Below are 12797 nucleotides of genomic sequence, written 5' to 3'. Positions count from 1 at the left end.
TTTCTTCAGTGGCCAGCGAGATGTAAACTTGTCCCTCAGTTGTACCACTTCAGGTTGCAGGTTGGGCTTATAGTGACTAAAAGCTCTTTCATACAAAAATAATTTCCTGGACCAAAAAAGTCAGATTCAGAGAGGCTAGACTAAAACCAGTCTCCTGTCATCCACCCACTACCCCCCATGCGACCTGAGAGGTTGCTAATACTTTCATTAGTAAAAGTATATATACTGCAACCTACAGACAGGGGAAAATGTAGCTCTCCCACGGTTGTTGGATTACAACTTCCCATTGTTCCCGACCACTGAGCGTGCTGGCAGGAGCTGATTTTGGACTTCAGGCAGCTGAAGTCCAAAATATAAAAAGCCACAGGCTCCACCACTCCTGGTGTAAAAGAAAGTGATGCTATATTTGAATTGAAGTTATCCAACCACATTTCTATCAAGGATAAAATAATGAAATACTTAATTTTCAGTCTGATTACTTGCAGTTGCATTTAAAACAGAGACATTCTCTGGTTTTGTATTTGGGCATGGGGAATCATGTTAAAATGGAGCATGCAAATCCACTCTTTTCCAAGCAAATGAATTCAAACCAGATGTGTAAGATTAAATAAAGGGAACCCTTACTTTAGCTTAAAAATGAGAAGGAACAACATAGTATGCTTCAAGTAGTGGATGATATTTATTTAGCAAAACATAATCACATGTAAGAGAAATACAAATACTGAATACAAAGCATGTTCGTTTCATTCATCTTTTAGGAGAGTGAATCACAGGCAAGCAGAAAACAAAGCAATCATATGCTGCTGTTGCTCTAAAAATAAGATAATACTGACTACACAAGTTTGAAAAAAACTTGAAACCAGTTATTATTTCATACTCTACGTAGTATGTTTCTATTGAAGAAGAATACCAGAAGTGTGATGTTTACTCAAATACAAGAGAGACTTTTAGCACTTTAAAAACTTAACAGATTTATTGTGATACAGGCTTCTGAGGACTAGAGAAACCATTATCAGATGCATTAAGTGTTTTCATCAATTGGCACATACACAAGTAGGTCTAGGGAGAAAATGTGGGAGTTCTGAACCATTTTCTGTTAATTCAGTCTCTGAAGAGGTTTACATTTTTTTGTATATTTAGATAAACTTGCAATACTGTTGTGTTCTCAAGACAGCATTTTCTCTAAACCTTTCTAAACAGTATCGTGTGCTCTCCTTTCATGTAAACTGACTGGGTTGTGTATGTTGTGCAACCATGAGGCATGATCACCCAATGGATATTTCTTTTCCACCCCTGCATGTGCAGATATATATATATTCCTGTACCTGCCAAAAAGCTTGCCATAATGTCAGCATCTACTGAACATTGTGGACTGTTGAATGAAGGTGCAATAGAAAGGGGGGAGGAAATAAAATAGCATACTGGCACAAGATTCCTCTTCCTGCTTTTGAGCCCCCACCCCACCCCTGACCTCCTGGAAAGTCTTTGGGGGGGTGTAGGGGAGAAATGGGAAGGAAAATATCCATCTGTGTGTACTTACACAATACTGGATAAAAGCCCGTAAATTTTAACACTGCTTGACTGTAAAGAAAACAACAAGCCTCAAAGCCGTAGCTTATATAGTTTTCATTTTATTAGTAATTTCAAATTAATGTGTCAAATGCATTCACAAGAAGGAATTACTTAATGGCAGCAAAATACTGACAGTTACAATAAAGAAAAGCAGAAGTGAAAGAATAACTTCTAGGTTAACCATGTTCATCAGTGTTAGCTTGTGATAAAACACATTATCACAGAGATCAAGCTGTGCTTATCCACAATCTGAACTAAAATGAATGCATCTAAAAATCAGACAATGCCCAGGCATCATGGAGTTTTCTTAGATTGGGCTTGGGGAACCTGTGGCCCTTCAGATGTTGCTGGCACTATAACTCCCATCATCCTGACCACTCAACATGCTGGTTGGAGTTTATGGGAGTTGAGAGTCCAAATCTGGAAGACCACAGGTTCTCCACCTGTCTTAGATAAACTTGCAGAGCCTTCCTGTTAACTCAGTGTTGTGGCTGGTGACAAAGCTTACTCCTTGCTTGTGGTAACAACTCACTCCAGTTGTATGGTGAATGTAGTGTGGTTTTGGGCAAATCAATCATCTGGTGTTCATTCTTTGAACCACCAGACTAATACAGTAGGTAGATCATACTGACTACATGGTTAGAAGCACATCTTAGGAATGCATTGTTATTTAATATTCAATAGAACTCGGCTTAAGCAAACACACAAAAACTTTAATAAGCTTGTTATTCATCAAACGTCAAAAATGAATGGTAAAAATAGTTATCTTAAACCACTGCTTCACTTTTTTATGCACAAGTTCATTACTGTTTGTCAATCTCACAAAGATATCAGCCTTCTGTATTTTCATAGTCTGATCTGCCTCCTGAGCAAACTTCAATCCATGCAAATGTTTCTCAGAAATTTTCTGCCACTTACCCTACACAGGAAGGGAAACACATGATTAGCAAAGGCAGAAATCAGTATCAGATATATCAAAGTCATTTCAAAATAACCTTGTGTGTCATAGCAACCTACACTGCAGCACAAGGATAAATAGAACTAGAAGAAATTATTAAAATACATTTTCAAACTGATGCAATTGATACAGTAAATATACTGTAAAAAGCAGTATATTTAATTTTTACTTGACTGACCTGTGGCTTAAGTATATCTTCATTTTTCAGTTTGTTTGTTTTTTAAGCTTAGTCTAGTTTCCGTCAGAAAGCCATTCTACTTAAAAGTCTAAACTAGATTGCTGAGAGAAGCAAAGCTAAGTCCTATGATCTCCCACTACAATGTGAACTGAGTTATAAAAAAACTGGTCTACACCTCCAGAATCTCTGCTGGCTCTTCAGATATACACCCACACAGCCATCCTCTGCAAAAGGGCTGACCTCTTCTTAACACTTTGAGACATCCAAAGTAAGATTGATATTTTGCAGCCAAAGCATATATAATGCATGCCCCGGGATAAATGAATGTTGCAGTATGCTGATACCTGCTTGCAAAAATTTAAATAGTATGTCCGTGAGCTTATCACTAGGGCTCCTTTGGCAGGAAGGGTGGAATAAAAATGTAATAAATAAAATTTACCATCAAATGTGCTTGACTCTTGCCTATAGTATTATAATAAAATGTTTATTTAACCATGCCTATCTCGTTTATCACAACAAAATCACATCACCCAAAAGATAAAACAGACACATTTTACATAAAAACACCACAACTATGCTAAGAACTGCCAGAATGGCAAAAGTGTAAATGAAGTCTATATATATCTCAGTGCTGTGAACAGAAAAAAAAACTAGACATAACTAAATGAATGTTTTTCATATCTTTTATAGAACAGAAACCTTTGTTCATGTCTTCTGGTTTCCATCATCTTCATTTGAGCGGCACCTATAACACAAAAAACAAGTAAACAAGCAACTTTGTTTTTCTTAGGAACTGTTTACAAATCCTGTTGCCATAAGGTTGGTGGTAGCTGCTATAGGAGTTGACATGACCAACTCTTTTCATTACTTGTAAACGGGGGGCAAGGAACAATGGTGGAGGCAATAGAATTTTACGACAATCTGGGTCAGAATGCCACCTGGCGTGCAAGATAGCCTGGAGGTGTCGCCAAAGCAGTGTGCGCCACACTGCTCCGTGCAAATAACTATCAAGTAATCTACTTCTTCATTTCAGTGAGAGTGAAAGCTGCATTCTGTCTCCTGCACAAACAAGAAGTATTTTAAGTAAGCTGACAGAGAAACAGATTTGCTACTTTTAAAGTAACTTTAACGAGAAGAAAAAGGGTAGAGGGTCAAGACAGGCAGGTTAACATCACTTGCCTCCTTTGCAGTCTGCTATTTTAACATGGGTAGGGGGGGACAGATCACCCCTTTGGCAAGCAGCGTGACTGATTGTACTAAATGCGCACAACTGGATGCAATTATCTGCCTAAATGGATTTTCAAAAATCCTATTTACAGAATTTCATGATTTGGGGTGTTTCTGTACACCTGTGCAACATACATGAAATACATACAAATAAGATAATACGTGGATCAGTTTTTTAATGCAAGAATCGGATTGGTAAACGTTAATCCACTGAGTTTGGTACCTTCATGTTGAACAAGGAGCTATTGTTTAAGTTGTTGCTAAATGTTTATCTACACATGCTGTCAGAAATAACCTTGTTAGGAAGGTGAAGTTGGTGTCTCAGCAAACCAGACCCCCTGGAGTAGGCGTTGAGTGGCCTGTGACTTGCTTTCCTTGTCTCTCTCAGCACCATCAAAAAGGAAAAGTAAGAAAAACAGCACAAACATTAGTTAAAACCTGATTCGACTCCAACAACCTACAGGAATAAATTTACAATGAAAGCAGATAGTATCTGTAGGGTGCAGGGGGTAGTATCTAAACTGAAATGTGGATAATTACGAATCTAATCTCTCTTTCAATGGGCCACATCTTTTATTAACTGCTTTAATTAACGAACTATCAAAAACGAAAGATTCCTCTGATGCGATTACCTGAGTCGGCAACACTGGAGACAAAAATATTTTAAAAATGGCTACCAATGCCTTGTTCACAAAAGACTTTATTATCTAATGATGCATACTGAAAACATACAGAAATCTGCATGGTCCACTTTACATGCAGCAGAACAATCTTCACTTTACAATAAGTGAATGTCAACTGTTTTATGCAAGAGACAACACTTTAAAGTCACATTTCTTAAAGAAAGCTTCATTTACAAAAGAAATAAAAGGTAAAGAAGCAATTACCGCTTTTAAAAAGCAGCTGCTTTGTTCAAGAGTGGAAGGTTTATGCCTGTATTGAAAGACAACATGATCACAAATAATGAAAACAATGAACAAATGAAAAACACCTTTAGCATAAAGCAGTACACTTTCAAATGACATACAAGTAGCTAAAAAATCTTTATTATGGTGTTCTCTATCTGGCCATGAAATAAGGACTTTTGGAATTGGAGCTCCGCATTTGTCGTTAGGAAATGAAAACTTCTCTAAGTATTGGCTCTATGCCATAGTGAACTGCATTTAACAAAATGTATAAAGTCTATATATATAGCAAGTTGATTTTTTAAAAGTGAAAGTAATAAACAGTACACTGAAGGCGCTCTCTCCATCAAGTGCACACTCCCCAATTTTTCTTTTCTTTGAATGTGATGATCAAACAGAAGCTGGAATTATGCCACAGTTGTAATGCCAGAAAACAAAAAAACAAGATCATTTATAAAAACATGCAGGGAATTCTGCTACAAAGCTATTGACCCTCATTTGCCAGTTGCTCCAGTACAATTAACATCTTAAACGTCAGTGATGTTGATGGTTTAGCTTACCTTCAGTGTACTGAAAGTTGTACGCAACCTGCTTTAAAAGAGGAGACCATCCCTGCGGGCAGGCTCAAGAAGGAACAGACCCCCTTCGGCACTGACTACACCAAGGGCATGCTGCTGTGGCCTGCACGCACACACCTAGGAAAATGCAATATAAACAGCATTTATGCTGGCCATTTTTCAGAGACCAAAATGAAGCCAAATCTGCTAAAAACCAAAATCAACCACCCAGTCTTACTGATATTTTAAGAGATGCTTTGTTGCATTTAGTTAGGGTGAGAGAGAGGGAGCATATGTATGTGTGTGTGTGTTTATATATATATATATTATATATATATATGTTTGGGAACTGCAGCCATATACGCTAGCGTTGTATTTCTGTGCAGTCTTGGCAATAAAACAGTTCTACAGTGAAAAAATCTTCACGTGAGAGACAAACAGATTTACTCTAACATTTCTAAAAGAAATATCCGCCTTGGTGTTAATTCAAATATATCATTCTTCCTCAACTTTGCAGGGTAATTATTTATATGCTATATGTACATTTATAAATTGCTGTGAAATTGCATCAGTCTTTGTATATTAACTAGTCAAACCCTTTGAACATCTTCGCTGGATTTAAATTTTCTCCTGGATGAAGGCATGCTGTAGAGCCTGGTTGATACTAATCCGTTTAGCTGGGTCTAACATGAGGATCTGATCCAACAAGTCCTTCAGCTGGTGAACCTTTTTGCGCTGATCTTCAGGGAGGCGTTGGCACCCAATTAAATCTGCCAGCAGGTCCTTTGTTGGATTAATGGTGCTCATGACAGTTACTTTTTCCTACAAAGATAAGGGCATCCAGCACTTAATATCCGAGGCAACAATAAAGCCATAAAATAGTATATGGACATTCCAACTTATGGTGGTACTTCGTTATTTTAAATGGGGCATATTACATTCAACAGCTAAATGGACTTTCTTATTTTACGGACTGCAGAAGGCTGGATCATGCTAGGTGAAAAGTGCTAGCATTTTCATGGAGAAAAGACTAGTAACTTTAATCGGATTCTAAGTAAACATCTTTGCATGCACCCTAGTTCAGCCGCCTTCCCACCCAGCTAAAAGCTGATTATTGCTGCGCTGTGAAAATCTTTTCTTTGAAGTCCTTCACAGCATCCAATCACTATTCTGTGTGATCACAGCCAAGGTGAGGAGAGCTACACCTCCTAGCTATGCCTGTGAACAGCACTGTAAATAGGTGAGCATCCATCATTTGCTGCACTTACTTGAGCTTCTCTTTCCCTACTCCCCACCTTCCTCGACCACCACTAACTTAAGCCCCTCTCGTGCCAAATCAACGCTGCAGAACTGAGGCTGAAAGCAAAGCTACTCAGTGCACAGACTCAACAGTTCACTATTTAACATCAATGTACACTGCAACCACAACAGTTTTTGTCCCCCATCTTACCTTAACAGGGTAGATCTTTTAGACTAGAAAATTGGGGTTCACCTTGGGGAAATAAAGGGAATGTACCCTCCAAATAGGAGCTTTCTGTGTATTCAGTACTGTGTGGACTGCTTTCTCTAAACTAAATAAGGATGAAAGTATTTCAACCTTCACTGCAAATCTGCAACTAGTGAATAGTTTGGGTATTCCACTGAACCAATTCAGCTGCTATTGTATAACATCTTCATGTATTTGTTCATGTGGGATTCTCTATGCTAATAAGTTTGCTGCCAGTTTGAAGAATATGCTGTATATGGTTACTGATCTCTCCCAAGCTTGGTTTATGTCAATGAGTTTTAAAGCAAGCCCTTCATACGAAAAATTGCAAAATTTACATAACAACCATATTCACCAAATTCTAATTTAAACCTACAAAAAAGGCATGAGAAATTTCCAAACAGAACAAAGCATTTTACTTAGTGTAGTTCAGACTTACCCTTTCTGTTACTTTATCTACCTCTATGTACATAAAGTTGAGATTTTGATCGAAGTGTTGATCTTTGAAGACTCCTTTTCGGATCATCTGAAAATAGATAGCAAATTGAAAGTCTTAAAAAGTCCACAAGTATAAATCATGAAAGCAATAATCTCAAAGAGAAAGGCTTATTTCAACCATGTAGGCAAACTGAAAAATAAAGTGCACTTTATTTTACGCAGATCTCAGAAGCTTAGGGCATATGAGATCTTCAACTGATAAAAAGGTAGCATCTTAAAATAGGCCTCTACACATTTAACTCCAGAAAACTAAGACAAGCCTACATCAAAAGCCTCACGTTACTTCCAGAAAACATCAAGGGTCATTACGTTCTATTTCTTCAGATCACTGCAGAGAGAGAGAAAAATCTACAATAAAAAATGAGATGTCTTTTTCATTTGCATCAATGATATCGACTGTTGTACCCCATACTATCAGCGTGTGAGTGGAAGGCATTTGTGCTCACACAAGAAGACTACATCTTCCTGTCTTCCCACCTGCAGCCCTCTGAATATCCTCAAAGTCTTCTCTAGAGGGTGGCATAAAGGGAGCTGCAGTGGGGAGGAAAGAAAGGTGAAAAACTGTTCTGCAAGCAGGAGTCCTCTCATGCAATGGTGAGTTCCACCCACAGACTCTAGTTACTGGGAAGTTCCACTAGAATTAAGTTTTAATAGCATATTGGCCCCTTTCAGAAAGAATATCCGCAGGCTGTAAACCATAGTTTAGGGGCAGGGTGAACAAGTTGGGATGTTACAAGATTCCTACAAGATCAGGGAAAATTCTAGAATGTTATTCATCTTTACAAGCAATTTATTTCTTTACCTTGTTTGGCATCTTTCCTTTGAGGTCCATAGCAAGTTTCAACATATGATTGTTGGTTTTCCCAGGAAACAATATTTTTCCTGTGTAAAGTTCATATAATGTACAGCCTACAGACCACATATCTATACCGTAGTCATAGATTTTGCCTATAACTGAAGGAGAACAGTTGTAAAATTAAAACCATTAATCGTACAAAATGACACACTCAAGTAAAGGTCATCCACTTTTCTAGGATCAGCCAGCCACAAAAAGAACAGAATAAATGAGTTGCAGTATCTATGATATTTCTCCCGTGTCACTCAGCTCGTAAAAATGGGTATACTATTAAAACATCATTGCCATCATATCCTTTTCTAAACTTCAAAATTCATCCATCAGAGATGCTCCACACCAGCCTTAATTTCTTTCAGATCAAGAGTGTCAGATGGGAGGTGAAAAGAGATTGGGTGAAAAGGTGGGTGAAAAAGTTTGTAGATCAGAGATTTTATGGTGTAGCAGCAGATAATACAGTACAATATACTACAGAAGTTTCCGTTCCCAATCTGATCATCTGTTACGCAGAGGGAAAATAAAGGCAGATAATACAGTACACAATATACTACAGAAGTTTCCATTCCCAATCTGATCATCTGTTACGCAGAGGGAAAATAATGGCAGAGGTAAGTGTGGAAGGAACAAAGAACAAAGTGGCTTAGGCAAGGAGATGGGGAGATAGTATCAACCAAGTGAAAGGAAAATGGAGAAGCAGCAACTAGGGAACCTTGAAAAAGGAGGAGTGGCAAAAGACATTGGTGAAGGAGGCAGGAGGGGACCCGGTAAGGGAAAACTTGATAAACCAAAAGCCAAGGAAACTTTAGATGGAGTTTGTTCTCTTTCTCACAGTAGCCTGCCATACACCCATGCTAGTTGGTTGACTGATAACTATTAAAATCTAAGACCGCATCAATAAATTTTGCCATGTATAAAATTTGATTTTTGCGGTCCTTCTTCATAAATGTGCAAGTTAAAATCAACATTAACTGCAGAATATCTCAAGAGTAGATTAACTTACTAATTTCAGGAGCACGATAAAATCGGCTGACAAGATACGGTGTGATGTCATTATCCGCAACATGTGAAGCCGACCCGAAATCGCAGAGTTTTAGAATAGTTTTAGATTCATTCACCTTAAAAAAAGCAAGAAGAATTGTACTTAATAGAGAAAGTAGCAAATGACACTGATTGTGCAAACTAACCACCAACCTTTAAGTAGTTCAGAATATGTATTTAGCACATATTAATACTGATTTTGTTTAAAAGCAGGATAGAGTTCAAAAGCAAGGGGAATCTGAACACTGTGTGCTGGGAACCAGTGGAAAATGCTGTGACTTCATGCTCTGCTATGGGCTTCCTGGAAGCATCTGATGGGGCCGCTGGAAGCAATAGGATGCCGTGACTAAATAGCCCCATGGTCTGATCCAGAAGCTTTATTTTGTTCTTGGCATCTTTTTAAAATTATATATGTAAAAAAAAACCAACTGTCTGAAAGAATGTGTAACTTCTAGAGATGCCATATTTTTAAAGGAATTTACTCTGCAGTTAATACTGACATCTGTTGAGAAAAACTGGAATTTATTCACCTGATAGTCATGAAGAAGAAACATCTGAAATGAATTTGTACTTCACCTCACAGACAGAGTTTGCACTTGAATTATTTTGCCCAGCATCCAATCTATGTTTTGTAGTTGTCAACAGCAATCCATTCCAATAAAGATTTTATATAGCTAACTTCCCAGCAGCCCATACCCAAATGTTTTCAAAAATTGTTCGGTACAATGTTTGCACAGAGTGGGTTACTGTCCTTATTCCATGCATCCTTGTAACTGTATACATGACTAAACTGTTCCTTCTTATGCAAAAAAAAAAACCGCAGGAACTGTCAGGGGGTTGGAGTTAAGTGTGCCTACTGATACAAAGGCAGTTATGCCAGTGATGCATTTTCCGCGGAATGCTAATTTATCAAGTAGGTTATGAGAATAATTCCAAATTATACATTAAAATGCTAGGTAGCGTATTACAATTAGCACTGACCAAATATTAGAATTCAAATGTTGCCAGTAAACTACTGAAACTTAAAATGACAAGTAGACTGCTCCTACACTAATAATAACAATAATATTATTATTTATACCCCGCCCATTTGGCCGGGTTTCCCCAGGCACTCTACAAGTAATGCGAAGGCTGTCTGAGAGAGTGGTTGCGGCACCAGCAAGGAATCTCTCTGTGTAATAGGAGCAATCCATACGGTAAGAGAGCTCTATATGTTACAGTTGACCTAGGGAGGGTCACTCCACAGGGGTGAAAACAAAAAAAAAAATTCCTTCCAGTAGCACCTTAAAGACCAACTAAGTTAGTTCTTGGTATGAGCTTTCGTGTGCATGCACACTTGGTATGAGCTTTCGTGTGCATGCACATTCTTCAGATGTGTATCTGAAGAAGTGTGCATGCACACGAAAGCTCATACCAAGAACTAACTTAGTTGGTCTTTAAGGTGCTACTGGAAGGAATTTTTTTTTTGTTTTGACTATGGCAGACCAACACGGCTACCTATCTGTATCCACAGGGGTGGTTTGCCATAAAGACCAGTCCTAAGCTACGGCACATCTTTAGTTTGGAATGCAAGCTTGATTAAATTTGCTCTTATTTGTTATATTACTATACTAAGTTGGGTTGGATCTTATTCATAGAAATTGCTTCTTCCCCTTGGGGGAGGACTTGGGGGAACACCGGGGAAGGTAGCCATGATCAGGCAGTTGGGGAGAAATCAACCAGTTACTGATATTTTTCAGCATAAAATCCATGAGAGAGAGAGAGAATATGAATTAAATCTCAAAGAAATTGACACAATGTAAACAGGGTATTGTATTTTCTTTTCCCAAAACTATCTGCGGGGTTGTAACAAAATATTACTTACTAAAATATTGTCTGGTTTGATATCAGCATGCAAGATGTTGCATCTTTTAAGAAGTTTTAATGCTAGGAACAGCTGCTGACTATATGATCGCACTGCCTTTATATGGAGGCCAACATCTTTTCCATACTTCTTCAGCACCTCTCGTAAGTTCATACTAAATTGAAAAGAGACACACAACAGATGGGGATAGCAGAAGGTGGAAGAAACATAATGTCAAACACATTAAAAATAGAAATACATAGTAATTCAATGTACAGGAAGTTTATAGAAGTCAATCTGTAATAACATTGTTTAAACAACATTAACTTTATTTATTATTTGTAAAACTAATTTTATAACACTGTATCATATAAATGTATCACAGATAACAATATAAATCTTGAAAGATTTTTTATACCCCACCATTTCAGCCCATAAATTACTTGCAATGGACCACCGAAAAGGGTGTACTGTACTTAGCGACAGCATTTGTCTGAAAATCTATTAGCTGAACATCAGGTGGCAGATTGCGAGTTGCGTCTATATAAATCATTGTGCACATGGAACAACTAAAACGTGTGTAGTGGAACTTCTCACTTCTCCTTCCTCTCCCCTTGCACACCCCCAGATCTGCTCTGGAGGGATCCCCAACTATTCAGAGCAGATTTGGGGGTTGTGAGGAAGGGAAAGCGAGAGGGGGGATGCTCCATTGCACTCGTGGAATTGTTCCAGGCATGCAATGATTTAGTTACAAATAACTGAGAAAACTTACATGTATTTATAACTGAACAGAGCTATTTGTTAGCACCTTCAGAGATTGATTTTCTAACACACACATGAAGTAACAGGACAGAACCTTGATTTCCAAAACAGAAATGACCCACCCTACATGAAAATAATGCTTCTGTTTTGGCTACAGAATTAAAAGATTGTTAACGTCTTCTATCAGAAAACACTACCACTACTTTTAACTCTCCCAATTCCATGTACACATTGAATTAAAAATAGCCCAAGTGTGTATAAACAATTTTAGCTTATGTTTTATTGACTAAATTGTCAGTTTGCATTTCTTAGTACAGAAAGCATTGATCTGATGTGTAGAGATATTTCCTGTTCTGCTTCTTAGTTCAAGAAGCTTCTCTGTGTGAAAGGTTTCTGTTGTTTGGGTTATACCTTCTGGGAAGCTGTATATAGCAAATTTAAACAGGTTCTGTTATTCTTTCTGTCAAGGTCATGCTGACTATTATAGTCACGCCAGGAGGATCCCGGGTTACTCACTTTCTCTTTGTTCTGTTTCTGCATGCTATAGTGTTAAGGTTTAGTCTTATTATACTTGTAAATTTTCTTGTAAGTGCTGCAACTGGATTTTTATGGACTATGCCAATCCTGAATGAATTGGATTTGTGACCATTATGCTCATTTGCCTTCAGTAGCAAGTCAAGCTCTGCTGGATAAAGTACAATTGCCTCTGGTCTATTTTTTGGGAACTCTGCTACGTGTTTAAGTTTTTTCCTCCCCAGAAGAAGCTGGGGTGACATAAATATTGTTCTGTGGCTTTCTAATTTTAATGCCAGGATAATTCTATAGTTTTGGAACCTCCTCCTCTTGACACTATTCTGCTTTAATAGTCACCGTCTCTGATGGAACGAATTGCAACTTGACGTGTCAGGTCATTCTGCTTA

The 12797-nt window shown here is 37.9% G+C and overlaps 2 protein-coding genes across 5 annotated transcripts in view; both read right to left on the bottom strand.

Annotated features, from left to right (window-relative positions):
• Positions 1-12797, bottom strand: part of CDYL (chromodomain Y like) — a 401628-nt gene that overhangs the window by 337291 nt on the left and 51540 nt on the right. The window lies entirely within an intron of this gene.
• PRP4K (pre-mRNA processing factor kinase PRP4K) overlaps positions 1612-12797 on the bottom strand; it is a 32122-nt gene continuing 20936 nt past the window's right edge. Inside the window, exons 11-18 of one of the 3 annotated variants that reach the window (XM_079984921.1) lie at positions 11137-11290; positions 9235-9349; positions 8184-8335; positions 7323-7409; positions 5401-6219; positions 4231-4868; positions 3408-3453; positions 1612-2491 (exon numbers count right to left, since the gene is read on the bottom strand). In XM_079984921.1, the coding sequence (XP_079841047.1) occupies positions 6016-6219; positions 7323-7409; positions 8184-8335; positions 9235-9349; positions 11137-11290 (712 nt within the window). In that variant the 3' untranslated portion in view covers positions 1612-2491; positions 3408-3453; positions 4231-4868; positions 5401-6015. Of the gene's footprint in view, positions 2492-3407; positions 3454-4230; positions 6220-7322; positions 7410-8183; positions 8336-9234; positions 9350-11136; positions 11291-12797 lie in introns of all 3 variants that reach the window. The other 2 variants (XM_079984922.1, XM_079984920.1) reach the window with 2 other exon arrangements.

Source organism: Podarcis cretensis, assembly GCF_951804945.1.
Source record: "Podarcis cretensis genome assembly, chromosome: 7".
In the NCBI taxonomy this organism is placed as follows: Eukaryota; Metazoa; Chordata; class Lepidosauria; order Squamata; family Lacertidae; genus Podarcis; species Podarcis cretensis.
Note: the sequence above shows the minus strand (reverse complement) of the source record. Positions and strands in the feature narration are given on the sequence as shown.